This window comes from Myiozetetes cayanensis, unplaced genomic scaffold (genome assembly GCF_022539395.1).
Source record: "Myiozetetes cayanensis isolate MyiCay16 unplaced genomic scaffold, myiCay2020 scf41, whole genome shotgun sequence".
Taxonomy (NCBI): domain Eukaryota; kingdom Metazoa; phylum Chordata; class Aves; order Passeriformes; family Tyrannidae; genus Myiozetetes; species Myiozetetes cayanensis.
The window spans coordinates 491,556-507,318 of NW_026087643.1; the positions used below are offsets into that span (position 1 = coordinate 491,556).

Sequence of the window (15,763 nt, forward strand, 5' to 3'; positions counted from 1 at the left end):
GGGACGCGGGGGGACACGGGGGGCTCAAAGGGGACATTTAGGGCAGGCGGGGGGAAGGGGACACTGCGGTCTTTGTCACCAGCGCATTCCCCGAGGGGCGGGGGCGGCGGGGCTGGAATGCGACACGGGGGACACGCGGGGACAAGGGGGGACACGGCGGGACATGGGGGGACACGGGGCGGTTGGGTGTCCCCTCCCGTCCTGGACCACCCTCGGGGTCCCCTCCGGGTCCCCACGGCTCCCTAGCGAGGGGGAAGAGGGATTTGGGGGAAAATTTGGGATTTTGGGGAAAACACCCAGGGATTTGGGGGAAAACCCAGGGATTTGGAGGAAACCGGGATTGGAGGGAAACGGATTGGGGGGAAATTTGGGATTTGGGGGAAAAAGAGGGATTGGGGGAAAAAGAGGGATTTGGGGAAAACAGTGGATTTGGGGGAAAACTTGGGATTTGGGGGTAAAAACGGGGATTTGGGGTAAAAACCAGGGATTTGGAGGGAAAACTTGGGGTTTGAAGGAAAATTTGGGATTTGGGGGAAAAAAGAGGGATTTGGGGGGATAAAGAGGGATTTGAGGGGAAAACGGGGATTTGGGGGAATAAAGAGGGATTGAGGGAATAAAGAGGGGTTTGGGGGGAAAAAGAAGGATTTGGGGGAATAAAGAGGGATTTGTGGGGAATAAAGAGGGATTGGGGGGGTCATGGGAAATCAGGGATTTGGGAGGGATTTTTGGGGGGAATATTTGGGAGTCTTAAGGGGTATTTGGGAGGGGCTGGGATGTGGTTTTTGGGGGGGATTTTGGGGGGGTTTTGGAATTTTGGGGGGTTTGGGGCAATTTTGAGGGGGTTTCGTTTTTTTTTTCGGGGGGGAGGGCGTTTCTCCCGAATTTATGGCAGGTTTATTCCGGACAGTCCCGGGGTTTTATCCCAGGTTGATCCCAAGGTTTTACCCCGGTGTTATCCAAGGTTTATCCTGGATGTTATCCTGCTGTTATCCCAGGTTTATCCCTGATTTAGTTCCAATTTCTCCCGGGTTTATCCCGTTTTTACCCCAATTTATCCTATTTTTATCCTAAAAATTTGTACCAAATTTTCACCCCATTTCCATCCCATTCTTACCCCGATTTACCCCGTTTTTATCCCATTTTAACCCCATTTGCACCCAATATTTATCCCATTATTACATCATTTTTACCCCACTTTAGTACCACTTTATCCCATTTTTATCCCATTTTTATCCCATTTTATCCCATTTTTATCCCATTTTTACCCCATTTTTATCCCATTTTTATCCCATTTTTATCCCATTTTTTTATCCCGGTGTCCCCTCTCGCGCCGTTAGCCGGAAGTGACGTCAAGGTCGCTTCCGCCGCCGCGGCTCCAAGATGGCGGCCCTGGCGCTGAGGTGACACCGAGGGGTTTGGGGACACCGGGGGCTTGGGGACACCGGGGGTTTGGGGACACCGGGGGTTTGGGGGTCTTGAGGGACATTGGGGGACGTGGGGGGGACACGGGGTGTGCCAGGGCCACACGGCGGTCTGGGGGGTGTCACGGCCGGTGCTCCCCCGTGTCACCCCCAAACCCCTCCCGTGGCCCCCACAAGTCCCCCTCCCCCAATGTCACCCCCCATCCCGTTTTTTTGGTCATTCCCAAACTTTTCCCTGCTCTTTTCCAGGGGGTTGGGGCGGCGCTGCCTCCTGGCCCGGCTGGGCCCCGGCCCGACCCTGCAGCAGTGAGTTACTGGGAGCGACTGGGAGAGACTGGGACAGCCTGGCAGCAACTGGGCTGAAGTTCTGTCCCAGAGGGATCCATCCAGGGAATATTTTTGGCCACAATTCCCATGTTTCCAGGACATCCCCCATCCGGGGGGAGGGGGAGATTTTGGAGCCCCCCCCCCCTCAAATCCCATTGATTTTGCTCTTCCCCCATGCTGGGATTGGGGGGAATTCCTTGGGAGATTTCCCTCCCAGGATTTTGGGGGGGTGGCTTGGGGGGTGAGGAGCTGTTGAGGGGGGGTCAGACCCTTCCCAATCCCCCCCCCTACGCCCCGTTCTCCCTGTTTTCCCAGGGTTATCCCCATGGGAAGCACGGCCAGGGAGGAGATGAGTCGCTTCTGGGAGAAGAACACCAGGTCCAACCGGCCCCTGTCCCCCCACGTCACCATCTACAAGTGAGACCCCCCAAAATCCACCCCCTGGGCACCCCAACACCCCCCCCAGGGCCCCCTGCCGTGGGTTTTGGGGGTAACTCCGTGTGTTTCCCACTGCAGGTGGTCCCTGCCCATGGCCATGTCCATCACCCACCGCGGCACCGGCGTCGCCCTCAGCCTGGGTGGGTGTGGGGGGAGGGGACCAAGGGGACAGCTCTGGGACACGGGGGGACACCCATGGTACACCCCTGGGACACGGGGGGACAATGGGGACACCCCTGGGACATGGTGGGACATGGGGGGACCAACAGGGACACCCCTGGGACATCCCTGGGACACCCCTGGGACATGATGGGACATGGGGGGACACCTTTGGGATGCTCCCAGAATACCCAGGACATGATGGGACATGACTGGACATCCCCAGGACGTGATGGGACACCCTGGGACACCCCTGGGACATGATGGGATACCCTGGGACACGCCTGGGACCCTACTGGGACATGATGGGATGTGATGGGACATGACTGGACATCCCCAGGACGTGATGGGACAGTCTTGGGACACTCCCAGGACATGATGGGACACCCCTGGGACATGATGGGACATGGGGGGACACCTTTGGGTTGCTCCTGGACATCCCCAGGATGTGATGGGACACCCCTGGGACCCTACTGGGACATGATGGGACACCCTGGGACATGATGGGACACCCCTGGGACACCCCTGGGACATGGGGGGACCAACAGGGACACCCCTGGGACATGATGGGATGTGATGGGACATGACTGGACATCCCCAGGACGTGATGGGACACCCCTGGGACACCCCTGGAACACTCTGGGACACCCCTGGGACATGATGGGACACCCTGGGACGTGATGGGACACCCTTGGGACACCCCTGGGGGTCATTAGGGGGTCGGGGCCAGCCCCATTTGGGTCCTGGCAGATGCAGGGGGTGGCCTGGGCCGTGTCACCCCCACAGTGGGGACATGGGGGGTGGCCTGGGCCGTGTCACCCCCACAGTGGGGTCATGGGGGGTGTCCTGGGAGGTGGCCTGGGCCGTGTCACCTCCACAGTGGGGACATGGAGGGGGTGGCAGCCCAGGCTGTGACCCCCTGGGTGCCCCCCAGGCGTGTCCCTGTTCGGCCTGGCCGCGCTGCTGCTGCCCGAGCCCTTCCCCCACTACCTGGCCCAGGTGAGGGCCCTGAGCCTCGGCCCCGCCCTGCTCTGCTCGGCCAAGTTCCTGCTGGCACTGCCGCTGTCCTACCACACCTGGAACGGCATCCGCCACCTGGTACGGCCCTGGGACACCTGGGATGGGAATGGGATTGGGATGGGGATGGGAATGGGGGTGGGAACATCCCACCACACCTGGAACGGCATCCGCCACCTGGTACCGCTGGGGATGGGAATGGGATGGGAATGGGAACATTGGGATGGGGATGGGACACAGTAGGATGGGAATGGGGCACCTGGGACTGGAAATGGGCATCTGGGATGGGAATGGACACATTGGGAAGGAATGGGGCACCTGATGAGTGTCCTGGGACTGGGGATGAGCTCCTTGGGTGGGAATGGGACACACTGGGATGGGAATGGGGCACCTGATGAGTGTCTTGGGACTGGGAATGTGCCCTTGGGGATGGGAATGTGACACCTTGGGATGGGAATGGGGCACCTGATGAGTATCTTGGGATGGGGAGTGGGTTCCTCGGATGGGAATGGGACACCTTGGGATGGGAATGGGGCACCTGGTGAGTCCCCATGAAGGACCTGGCAGGGGGTGACACATCCCCCAGCAGGGACACTCGGGGAGGGACACACGTGGGGGACACTCTCCCCCCCCGTGCCCTTCCCCGATCCCAGGAGCATCCCGGTGTTCCACAGGCCTGGGACCTGGGCAAGGGGCTGCGGCTGCCGCAGGTGACGCAGTCGGGGGTGGCGGTGCTGGCGCTGTCCCTGCTCTCCTCGGCCGCCCTGGCCGCGCTGTGATTCCCGCCGGGAATGCCGGGAATCCTGGGAATGCCCCGCCCCGTCCCGGAGCTCCGGGGAGAGGCGGCGCTTCCCGCCCAGAAAATCCTTGGAATTGGCCGGAGCTGCTTTCTTTCCCCGCCCGCGCCGGGGGCCGTCCCCGCCTGTCCCCACCCTGGCGACAATGGGGGCTCTGTGTCCCCACGGCCGCGGCGGGGGGGGGACACTGGGGACATGAGTGGGAACGGGACAAGGAGCCCATTGAGGGCACCCGGGAGGGGGTGGGGGGACAGGGGACACCGCCCCGATCCTGCATCCCTGCCCTGATCCCTGAAAATCCCCCAGCTCAGCCACTCCCGGAGCCCCCGGGAGCGAGAATTCCCATTTTTTCCAGCCCCTTATCCCCCAGAATCCCCCAGCTCAGCCACTCCCGGAGCCCCCGGGAGCGAGAATTCCCATTTTTTCCAGCCCCTTATCCCCCAGAATCCCCCAGTTCAGCCACTCCTGGAGCCCCCATGATGAGAATTCCCTTTTTTTCCCTCTTGGGAAGCATTTTTTCTCTCCCCTCTGGAATAAAGCAGCTCTGACCCCTCCACCCCGAGCGTGTCCTGTGTCCCACACCTCAGGAAGGAAGGGGGGCTCTCCTTTGGGATTTTGGGGAATTGCTGCTTCCCAGAGGGGCCTGGCGTGGGAAAACCTGGAAAATCCAACAGTCTGGGAGGAGCCAAGGCCAGTTTGGGGGGCTTTGGATCTGGGGTTGATCCCGTGATTTCCTGCTCTTCCCAGGCTTTATTCCCCTTTTTTGGGGGATGGGGGTTTTTGGGGGACACACACACAAAGCTCAGGAGCTGGGGGGGGTCTGGGGGGGATTTTGGGCTGGGTTTTGGGGTGGGGGTCCTTGTGCTGTCCCTTGGGCCTTCCCAGAGGATTCCCTGGGGGCTGCGCCTGCCGAGGCTCCTGGAGCTGCAGGGGGGAAAGGGGGAGGTCAGGGGGTCCCTGAGGAGGGGGTGGTCCAGAGATCCTCCCCATCCCCAAATCCCCAATCCCTGTTCCTCCTTTATCCTCCAAACCCCCATTCCCTGTTTCCCCATCCCCAAATCCCCCTTTATCCCCAAATTCCCCTTTATCCCCAAATCCCCCTTTATCCCCCAAACTCTCATCCCTGTTTTGCCCCCCTCTCCCGTGGTTTCTCTGCCATCCCATCCCATCCCATCCCCTCCCATCCCATCAAATCCCATCCCATCCCATCAATCCCATCCCCATCCCCTCTATCCCTCCCATCCCATCACATCCCATCCCATCCCATCCCTTCCCATCCCATCCCATCCCATCCCATCAATCCCATCCCATCCCATCCCATCCCATCAATCCCATCCCATCCCATCCCATCCCATCCCATCCCATCAATCCCATCCCATCCCATCCTCCCATCCCATCCCATCCCATCCCATCAATCCCATCCCATCCCATCCCATCCCATCCCATCCCATCCCATCCCCTCTCCTCCCCTCCATCCAATCCCATCCCGGTTTTTTTGGGGAGGGAGGGGGTGTTCCCACCTTGCCCGTGACGCGGGTTCGGATCCCGTTGCAGACCCGGCCCAGGATTTGGGGCTGATTTCGGAGGATTCGGCGCGCGGACCCGCTGAGCGAGGTCAGGTCGAGCCAGGGCGGGGGGATGTTGGGGGCATCTCCCACGTGCCCAAAGGTGCCCTACGGCGACTCCTGGGGGACACACAGGGGGTGGGGATCCGATGCCTCCCCTTCCACCCCCACAGGGGTTTCCCCCAAAAAAACCCCCGTGGGACTCACGTGGGAGCGGGGCACGCCGGGCAGGAGGTGCCCCTGATCGTCGGCGATGAATGGGTGGGGGTCCGGGCGGGGCAGCTGGGGACGATGGGGGCGTCAGGGGTCCCAGGGGACCGGGATTGGGGTGAGGGGGTCCCGAAGGAGCTGGGATTGGGGTGAGAGGGTCCCGAAGGGCTGGGATTGGGGTGAGGGGTCTCAAGGGCTGGGATTGGGGTGGGAGGCCAAGACAGGGTTTGGAGAGGTCTTGGGTGGGGCTGGGAGGGGGTCCTGGATCTCAAGGAGGGGCTGGGACAGGGTTGAGGGGGTCCTGGGGGTCCCAGGGAGGGGCTGGGATTGAGGGGGTCCTGGGGGATCCTGGGGGTTTGGGGGTCCAGGGAGGGGCTGGGATGGGATTGAGGGGAGTCCTTGGGGGATCCGGGGGCGGATTCTGGGGTCCCAGGGAGGGCTGGGGAGTCTCGGGGGTCCAGAGAGGGGCTGGAGGGTCTCAGGGGGTCCAGGAGGTGCTGGGGGTCTCGGGGGGGCCAGGGAGGGCTGGGGGTCTCAGGGGGTCCAGGGAGGGGATGGGGGTCTCGGGGATCCAGGCTGGGGCTGGGGGTCCCTGCAGGTCCAGGGAGGGGCTGGGCCACGGTGAGGGAGGTCCTAGGGGTCCTGGGGGTCCTGGGGTGTCCTAGGGGTTCCCGGGGTACCTTGCGAGGGGCGGGGCACGGTCCAGCACTGCATGCAGGGGGGTTGAAGGCGTCCTCGTACTGGGGTGGTGGGGGTGGTGGTGAGAGCCGGGACCACCCCGGGCACCCCCGTGTCCCCCTTTGCCCCCCCAGTGTCCCCCATGTCCCCCCTTATCCCCCATTGCCCCCCGATCCCCCCATTCCCCCGATCCCCCATATCCCCCATGTCCCCCGCTCCTCCATCCCTCCCCTGTCCCCCTTTTCCCCAGTTTGCCCCAGTTTGTCCCAGTTTGTCCCAGTTTGTCCCCCTGTCCCCCCACCTGCCCTGCCATGTTCTGGTTGCCAGGGCAACCCTGCCCCCTTGGCGCCCCCTGGCGGCCCGTTCGAATCGGTGACGTCACTGTTACAAGCACCGCCCCTCCCGCTGGCCCCGCCCCTGTCCCTGTCCCCCCGCGGTGTCCCCACATCACGACACCCCCTCTCAATTCGCTTCAATTTTATTTTCTTTACCTTTTTCTTTCCTTCGTTTTTTTTTTTTTTTTTTGTTTTGTTTTTGTGTTTTGTTTTCTTTGTTTGGTTTTTTTTTTTTTTTGTCCTTTGGTTTTGTTGCCTTTTTTTTTTTTTTTCTTCCTGGGTCCAAACAGCAATTCCTGGTGCCAGTTCCTCGGGACCCCCCAAAAAAACACCCCCAATTCCGAAATGTGGGGGGCGCGAGGGGGGAGGGACACACCAGGCAGGGGCCTCTTTGGGGCTGTCCCGACCCCACCCGGTGACAAAGAAATCCCCCGTGGGGGGGACACGGGGGGCTCCCAGAGCCTGGGGGGGCTTTGGGATCCATGGCGGGGGGCTCCGGGAGCTCTGTGGGGTCTCTCTGATCTTGGGGGGCTCTGGGAGCCTGAGGGGTCTCTGAGATCTCCGTGGGGTCTCTGGGATCTCTGTGGGGTCTCTGAGATTTCCATGGGGTCTCTGGAAGCTCTGTGGGATCTTTGGGAGTGGGGAGGTCTCTGGAAGCTTGGTGGGGGTCTTTGAGATCCGGGGGTGCTCCTGGAATTCTCTGGGATCCGAGGGGGTCTCTGGGAAGTTCTCTTGGATCTGGAGTGGGGTCGTGGGGGTCTCGTGGGGTCTCTGAGCTCCCGGCGGGGATGGGGGACACACACACGTAAAAGGGCCAACCCCCCATAAAGAACCGAGGCGTTCCTGAGGGGGCGGGGGTGGTTTTTTGGGGGGAAGGGAGGTCTCTCCCACCCCTCAACCCCGCGGTGGCTCCCGCAGGGCCGGCCCCTCCTCTCCCGGGTGGGGTGGGTGTGACGGGGTCGGTCGCGGGGGGTTTTTTGGGGAGCAGTGGGGGGGGGTTGTTCACATCCCCGGGCAGGGGACCTGGTGGCGCAGCCCCTCCTGGCACAGCAGCGCGGCCGCCGCGCGCTCGTCGCCGTCGCCGCCGTGCTGGCACTGCAGGTAGCTGATGCCGTGCGGGGAGTAGCCCTGGTGGGCGCACACCGTGCACGCCCCGCGGGGCATCGTGTCCCCGGAGCTGCTCCTGAGGGGGAGGAGACCCCACCAACCCGCGGGGACGGGATGTCAGGGCACGGGCACCCGCCCCTCGGCACCCACCGGGGACCTGGGGCACCCATCAGCACCCCTTGGTGACATGTGCCACCCATCTGCACCCCTTGGGGATCTGGGACACCCATCTGTACCTACTGGGGACCTGGGACACCCATCTGCACCCCTTGGGGTCCACCAGGGACCTGGGGCACCCATCTGCACCTACTGGGGACCTGGGACACCCATCTGCACCCCTTGGGGTCCTGGGGCACCCATCTGCACCTACCAGGGACCTGGGGCACCCATCAGCACCCCTTGGGGACCATCAGTGACCTGGGACACCCATCTGCACCCCTTGGGGACCTGGGACACCCACCTACACCCACTGGGGACCTGGGACACCCATCTGCACCCACTGGGGACCTGGGACACCCACCTACACCCACTGGGGACGTGGGGCACCCCTCGGCACCCACCGGGGACCTGGGGCACCCATCTGTACCCCTTGGGGACCTGGGACACCCATCTGCACCCCTTGGGGACCATCAGTGACCTGGGGTACCCATCTGCACCCCTTGGGGACCTGGGGTACCCATCATCACCCCTTGGGGACCTGGGGCACCCATCTGCACCCACCGGGGACCTGGGACACCCATCTGTACCCCTTGGGGACCTGGGACACCCATCTGCACCCCTTGGGGACCATCAGTGACCTGGGGCACCCATCTGCACCCCTTGGTGACCTGGGGCACCCATCAGCACCTACTGGGGACCTGGGGCACCCATCTACACCCCTTGGGGACCTGGGGCACCCCTCAGCACCCACTGGGGAGCTGGGGCACGCATCTGCACCCCTTGGGGACCTATGACACCCTCCTGGAACTGGTGGCACCCCTTGGGGACCACGGGTGACCTGTGCCACCCCTCAGCACCCCTTGGGGACCATCAGTGACCTGTGCCACCCACCTGTACCCGGTGACACCCACCACCGGTCCCTGGCAGCACCCAAGTCCCCCAGCAGTGCCCAGTGACCCTCCCTGGTGGCCAGTGACACCCCAGGGTGCCCGCTGGCCCCGTGTCCCCCCCGTGTCCCCCCTGTCCCCCCCTGCCCACCTGCAGTCGCTGCAGGCCGGCTGGCACTCCTTGCGCTGGTAGCGGGCGATGAGGGCCCAGATGAGCAGCCCCAGCAGGCTGAGCAGGAGGAGGGAGCCCAGGATGGAGCCCACGATGATGCCAGCCTGGCGCCCGCCTGCAGGGCCCCCACAGCCTGTCACCGCCGGCCTCGCCGGCTGCCCAAGGCTGCCCTGGCACCCGGGGGCACCAGGGACACCCCAGGGACACCCCCGGGGCACCAGGGACACCCCTGGGGCACCAGGGACACCCCAGTGCCACCCCTGGTGTCCCCCCAGCACCAGGGACACCCCAGAGACAACCCCGGGGCACCAGGGACACCCCCGGGGCACCAGGGACACCCCAGAGACACCCCCGGGGCACCAGGGACACCCCAGTGCCACCCTGAGACACCCCCGGGACACCCCTGGTGTCCCCCCTGCACCAGGGACCTCCCAGTGCCACCCAGAGGCACGACAAGTGCCACCCCACCCCTAGAGACACCCCCGGGACACCCTGTCCCCTCCCCGTGTCCCTTGTCCCCCCTGGTGGCACTCACGGGGCTCAGGCTGAGCTGGCACACCGAGCACCCCCCCGTGTCCCCTCCTCCCTCCCGTGTCCCTCGTCCCCCGGTGGCACTCACGGGCCGCGGGGCTCAGGGTGAGCTGGCACACGGAGTAGCCCACGCGGTTGGTGACGCGGCACTGGTAGGTGCCAGCGTGGACCTGGGTCACTCTGCTGATCAGGAGGTCACCCGCGCCACGGCCTGGGGGGGGGGGACACACACACGGGTGGCACTGTCACCTCGGGGGGCACCCGCGCTCCCCCCCACCCCGGGCAGGGTGTGGGGGACATGGGGGGGGACACGGGGACACACAGGGACACACAGGGACACACAGGGACACACAGGGACAGGGGGACACACAGGGACACACAGGGACAGGGACACACAAGGACACAGGGGGACATGGACACAGAGACAGGGGGACAGTGGACACACAGGGACATGGGTGACAGGGACATGGGGACACACAGCCAAGGACACACGGACATGGACACCCAGGAACATGGGAGCACACTGGATGTGGGGACAGGGGATGTTTTGGGACATGGGGACACGGGGACAGGGGGACAGGGGGACACCCACCTACCTGGAAGCACTGGGACATGGGAGCACAGGGATGTTGGAGCACACGGATGCCGGGGCACAACGGGTGATGGGGACATGGGGACAGAGACAGGGTCACCCACGGACACGGGGACATGGGGACACAGGGACATGGGGACAGAGACAGGGCCACCCACGGACACGGGGATGGGGACACAGGGACATGGGGACACAGGGACATGGGGACAGAGACAGGGTCACCCACGGACACGGGGCCATGGGGACACTTGGACATGGGGACACAGGGGACATGGGGGGACAGAGACAGGGTCACCCATGGACACGGGGATGGGGACACAGGGACATGGGGACAGAGACAGGGTCACCCACGGACACGGGGATAGGGACACGGGGACATGGGGACACAGGGACATGGGGACAGAGACAGGGCCACCCACGGACACGGGGACATGGGGACACTTGGACATGGGGACACAGGGACACAGGGACATGGGAGAACATGGATGTGGAAACATGGACACATGGGCATGGACACACGGGAACACACGGGGACATGCAGGAACACGGGAACACATGGATTGGGAACACACAGGAACACGGGAACACACGGATTGGGAACACACAGGAACACGGGAACACACGGATTGGGAACACACAGGAACACGGGAGAACATGGATTGGGAACACACGGATTGGGAACACAGACACAGACATGGACACACACGGACACGGGAACACACGGAATGGGAGCACAGGGAACACCCAGACCCCACCTACCTGTGTGCACCCCCCCCCCACCTGCACCCCCAACCAGGAACCCCCAGAGCCCCTCATGGCCACAGCACCCACCTGGGATGGTGCCCGAGGGCAGGGACCCTCCAAAGACCCCTAGCCCCCGGGGGACCCTCACCCACCTTGGACGGTGCCCGAGGCAGGACCCCAACCCTGGGAGTCTCTCACCCACCTTGGACGGTGCCCGAGGGCAGGGAACCCCCCAACCCCCCCCGGGGGACCCTCACCCACCTTGGACGGTGCCCGAGGGCAGGGACCCCCCAACCCCTCCACAATCCCCCCCTGGGGGTCCCTCACCCACCTTGGACGGTGCCCGAGGGCAGGCGGCCCCCCCCGTAGCCCTCGGCCAGCTTTGCCCACTGATAGGACAGGGGGGAGGTGCCCCCCCGGCTGTAGCAGCGCAGCAGCACCGACCCCCCCTCGATGAGCTCCCCCTCGCTCCAGCACTGCGGGGTCGCCGGTTTCTCTGCTGGGACAGCCACAGTCAGCACAGACAGGGACAGGGGACACCGCCGGTGCCACCGGCGTTCACCCGCCAGGGGGGCAGAGGGGACAGGGGGACACTCCTCCCTCCCTCCCTCACCTTGCACGGTGACGATGACCTCGTGCACGGCCACCGTGTTCTTCTTGACGCGGCACTGGTAGGTGCCGGTGTCCGACACCTGCAGGTCGGCCAGGCGGATGGACGCGTCGTGCTGCCCCGGGTCGGTCTGCACGAAGGCCACGCGGTCCTGCAGCCCCGAACCGCTGCCGTAGTTCACGTGGTGGTCTTGGTAGGACAGGAACTGCGCCAGGGGACAGCCCCGGGTGGGGACACAGCCCGGGGGGACAGCGGTGAGCGCGGGGAGGATGCGGTGCCTGCCTGTGGCTGCCTGCAGGTGGCTGTGTCTGCCTGTGCCTGCCTTTCCCTGCCTCTACCTGGCTGGTCCTGGCTGTGACTGTCCCTGCCCTGCCTGCCCTGCCTGTCCCTGCCTGCCCTGCCCGGTCCTTCCCAGCCTGGCACTCCCAGACCCTGCTCCTGGTCCTGCCTCATCCCTGCCCTGCCAGACCTTCCCTGCCCTGCCTGCCCTGCCTGTCCCTGCCTGTCCCTGCCTGTCCCTGCCTGTCCTATCTGTCCCTGCCTGTCCTGCCTGTCCCTGCCTGCTCAGCTGGCCCCCATCCCATCCTCATCCCATCCTCATCCCATCCTCATCCCATCCCATCCCATCCCATCCCATCCCATCCCTCTCATCCCTGCCTGCTCTGCCCTGCCTGTCCCTGCCTGTCCTGCCTGCTCAGCTGGCCCCCATCCCATCCTCATCCCATCCTCATCCCATCCTCATCCCATCCTCATCCCATCCCATCCCATCCCATCCCATCCCATCCCATCCCATCCCATCCCATCCCATCCCATCCCATCACCCCATCCCAACCCTGCCTGCTCCTTCCCTGCCTGTCCCTGCCTGTTCAGTTGGGCTCCATCTGCTCCATCCCCCGCTCAGCCCCCCCTGCCCTCCCCTCCTGGCCCCTCCCTCATCCTCACCACGTTCTCAGGGCCGGTCCTCTCGGGGTTGATCTGGATCCACTCGATGCCCACGCCCTGCGGGCCGTTGTCCTCGGGCTCCAGCACGTAGGGACAGCCCAGCTTGACCGAGTCCCCCTTGGCCAGGTACAAAACCTCCCGGCCCTGCCCGTTGATCCGGACGGCCTGCAGGACGCCTGGGGGGGGAACGGCAGGGTTGGCACCCCCAGATCTGTGTGCCAGGGCACGCCCAGCCCGCAGACGGCACCGCTGACCCCGTGCCCGGCACCCCCTGATCCCACTCTGACCCCACAGGGTGCCCTGACCCCACAGCCAGCAACTCTGACCCCACAGGGTTTCCTGATCCCACAGAGAGCACCTCTGACCCCACAGTGTGCCCTGACCCCCAGACAGCACCTCTGACCCCACAGCCAGCAAGGGTGCAAGGATGGGGACAGGGATGGGGTACAGACCCATCACACCCCAAACCTGTGCCCTGGCACACCTGGAACCCCAAACCTGCAGCCCCCAAGCTGTGGGGAGCAGACACAGGGATGGGACCCAGCGCACCGACCTATGCCCTGGCACCCCCAAAGCCTGCAGCCCCAACCTGCAGGGCAGGATGGGCAGGACCATCGACCCAAGCTGCACCTGACGCCCGACCCCACCCCCGGGGGGGCAGGGACCCCTCGAGCAGCCCCAGAGCCCCGCGATGGGTGCCCGGGCTCGTTCAGCACCGCGTGGGTGTCCCGGGGGCCAATTTGGGGGCGGGCTCGGTGTCCCCTGCCCGGCTCAGGTGTGCGGGGGCAGGACCCGCTCCAGCCGAGCGCGGGGATCCATCCTGAGCTCCGGGATTCATCCTGAGCATCGGGATCCATCCTGAGCTCCGGGATCCATCCCGAGCTCCGGGATTCATCCAGAGCATCGGGATCCATCCCGAGCTCCGGGATTCATCCTGAGTACCGAGATCCACCCCGAGCTCCGGGATTCATCCTGAGTGCCGAGATCCACCCCAGGCTCCGGGATCCATCCTGAGTGCCGGGATCCATCCTTAGCTCCAGGATTCATCCTGAGCTCCGTGATCCACCCCGAGCGCGGATCCACTCCAAGCTCCGGGATCCATCCCGAGCACCGGGACCCATCCTGAGCGCCGGGACCCATCCTGAGCGCCGGGATTCATCCTGAGCACCGGGATCCATCCTGAGTTCTGGGATCCACCCCGAGCACCGGGATCCATGCTGAGCCCCGGGATCCACCCCGAGCCCCGGGACGCAGCCCGGGCGCCCGGCCCGTACCTGGCAGGACCCCGAGGAGCAGGAGCAGGCTGGCGCCGTGCCCTGCCATTGCCGCTGCAGCCGTGCGGAGGAGGAGGAGGAGGATGAAGAGGAAGGCTCCGAGCGCCGGGGCCGCGCGGGGCCCTTTTACACGCTGTGGCGGGGCGCTCCTCCCCGTGGGGCGGATGCCTTTGGCATGAGTGAGTGGCTCCGAGCTGTGCGTCGATGCCACCCCTCGCTCCGCTCCTACCCCCTAATTAAGGCACGGCCGGGCTGCGGGAGCGCGGCCAGCCCGGCACGGGGGGGGGACAGACCCCTCCTCACCCCCCCCGGCACCCCCAGGGCGGGATGGGGTGGGCTCGGGGCCGGGGTGGGCACAGGGGAAAGCCCCAAGGAGCAGCCCCGGGGAGCACGGAGGGATTCTGGGCTGGGAGGTGGGCACAGCTGGGAGAGCTTAAAGGTGTGGCTGGAGCTTAAATCCAGCGGATCCCTCTTTAAATCCCAGTGGATCCCTCTTTAAATCCCAGCAGATCCCTCCTCTGGACCTGCCCCCTGGGATGGCGGGCACAGAACCCACAGAGCCCAAGGGTCATGGCTCGGGGATGGGGATGGGGATGGGGATGGGGACAGGCTGGGACTGGGACTGGGACAGGGACAGGGACAGGGGATGGAGGAACTGGGAGAGGGAGGGATGGATGGATGGATGGATGGGTGGATGGATGGATGGATGGATGGATGGATGGATGGATGGATGGATGGATGGGTGGGTGGATGGATGGAGGATTTGGGACAGGAACACAGCAGGGGATGGAAGAGCTGGGACAGGGATGGATGGAGGAGCTGGGACAGGGACTCTCAGTAGCAGGGGTTGGGGTCACACCAGGGGGGCTCAGCCCCGTGGGAAGCCACTGTCAGGGACACTGTCCCTGCTCATGTCCCTTGAGGTCACCCAGGAGAGGTGGCAGCCATGAGGGTGGGGATGTGGGGACACGGGGACATGGGGACACTGGGACATGGACACCCATGAGAGTGGGGACACAGGGACACAGGGACATGGGCACCCATGAGGGTGGGATGTGGGGACACAGGGACACAGGGACACAGGGACACAGGGACATGGGCACCCATGAGGGTGGGATGTGGGGACACAGGGACATGGACACCCATGAGAGTGGGATGTGGGGACACACAGGGACACACAGGGACATGGTGCACCCCCAGTCAGATCCCAAATCCCCCCCAAGTGCCCCGGGGGGGTCACAGCACCCACCTAGGATGGCTGTTCCTGCCCAGGGCCTTGAGGGGCTGAGCTCCTACCCTGGGCTGGGACCCCCTCTCCGTGCCGTGCCCCCCTCCCCAATGCCATGTCCCTGTCCCCATCCCATCCCCATCCATCCCATCCCCATCCCATCCCGTCCCATCCCAGCCCGGCTCTGCCCCGGGGCCGCTCTCGGTCCTTCCGGAAGGTTCCCGGACTGGCCGAGCCGGCCCCGCCGCCCTGCCCGGCACGGCCAAACCCCCCCAGGCCAGCAGGGCTGCTCCAGTTCTGGGCTGAGCTCACGGCTCGGCCTCAGCCCTGCCCGGGACCCGGGGCCGGCCCGGCACGTGCGGGGCAGCGTCCGGCATTTGGGGGCCCTGGGGGACCCTGATGGGGACAGGGCTGGAACGGGAACGGGGCCGGGATGGGGATGGGGATGGAACGGGGCTCGGCCCACGGTGCTGGGATGGACACTGGGATGGACACTGGGAAAGGACACTGGAAATGGATACTGGGATGGACATTGGGATGGACACTGGGATGGACACTGGGAAAGGACAC

General features: G+C 64.8%; 2 protein-coding genes across 2 annotated transcripts; one reads left to right on the forward strand and one right to left on the reverse strand.

The window, feature by feature from the left end:
* The first annotated feature begins 1,337 nt into the window (after positions 1 to 1,337).
* On the forward strand, positions 1,338 to 4,715 carry SDHC (succinate dehydrogenase complex subunit C). The gene is made up of 6 exons (XM_050330485.1): positions 1,338 to 1,400; positions 1,671 to 1,727; positions 2,064 to 2,165; positions 2,265 to 2,326; positions 3,280 to 3,443; positions 4,037 to 4,715. Exons 1-6 carry the CDS (start codon positions 1,381 to 1,383, stop codon positions 4,139 to 4,141), a joined length of 510 nt encoding a protein of 169 aa, XP_050186442.1. The 5' UTR covers positions 1,338 to 1,380; the 3' UTR covers positions 4,142 to 4,715.
* A 3,234-nt stretch (positions 4,716 to 7,949) lies between these two features.
* LOC126647877 (V-set and immunoglobulin domain-containing protein 8-like) lies at positions 7,950 to 14,014 on the reverse strand. The gene is made up of 7 exons (XM_050330461.1): positions 13,966 to 14,014; positions 12,692 to 12,867; positions 11,753 to 11,954; positions 11,471 to 11,635; positions 9,892 to 10,014; positions 9,252 to 9,405; positions 7,950 to 8,130 (listed from the first exon to the last, which is right to left on the reverse strand). The coding sequence occupies exons 1-7, from the start codon at positions 14,012 to 14,014 to the stop codon at positions 7,950 to 7,952; spliced, it is 1,050 nt and encodes a 349-aa protein (XP_050186418.1).
* Between the last annotated feature and the right edge of the window lie 1,749 nt (positions 14,015 to 15,763).

What these genes read in the sequence shown, in the direction of transcription:
- SDHC (XM_050330485.1), top strand. Translation starts at nt 1,381, where the DNA reads ATGGCGGCCCTGGCGCTGAG. An exon ending in CCCGGCCCGACCCTGCAGCA is followed by an intron (nt 1,728 to 2,063) that starts GTGAGTTACTGG and finishes CTGTTTTCCCAG; the next exon opens with GGTTATCCCCATGGGAAGCA. An exon ending in CGGCGTCGCCCTCAGCCTGG is followed by an intron (nt 2,327 to 3,279) that starts GTGGGTGTGGGG and finishes GGTGCCCCCCAG; the next exon opens with GCGTGTCCCTGTTCGGCCTG.
- LOC126647877 (XM_050330461.1), bottom strand. Translation starts at nt 14,014, where the DNA reads ATGGCAGGGCACGGCGCCAGCCTGCTCCTGCTCCTCGGGGTCCTGCCA. An exon ending in GGACCGGCCCTGAGAACGTG is followed by an intron (nt 11,955 to 12,691) that starts GTGAGGATGAGG and finishes CCCCTGGCGCAG; the next exon opens with TTCCTGTCCTACCAAGACCA. An exon ending in GGTCATCGTCACCGTGCAAG is followed by an intron (nt 11,636 to 11,752) that starts GTGAGGGAGGGA and finishes CTGTCCCAGCAG; the next exon opens with AGAAACCGGCGACCCCGCAG.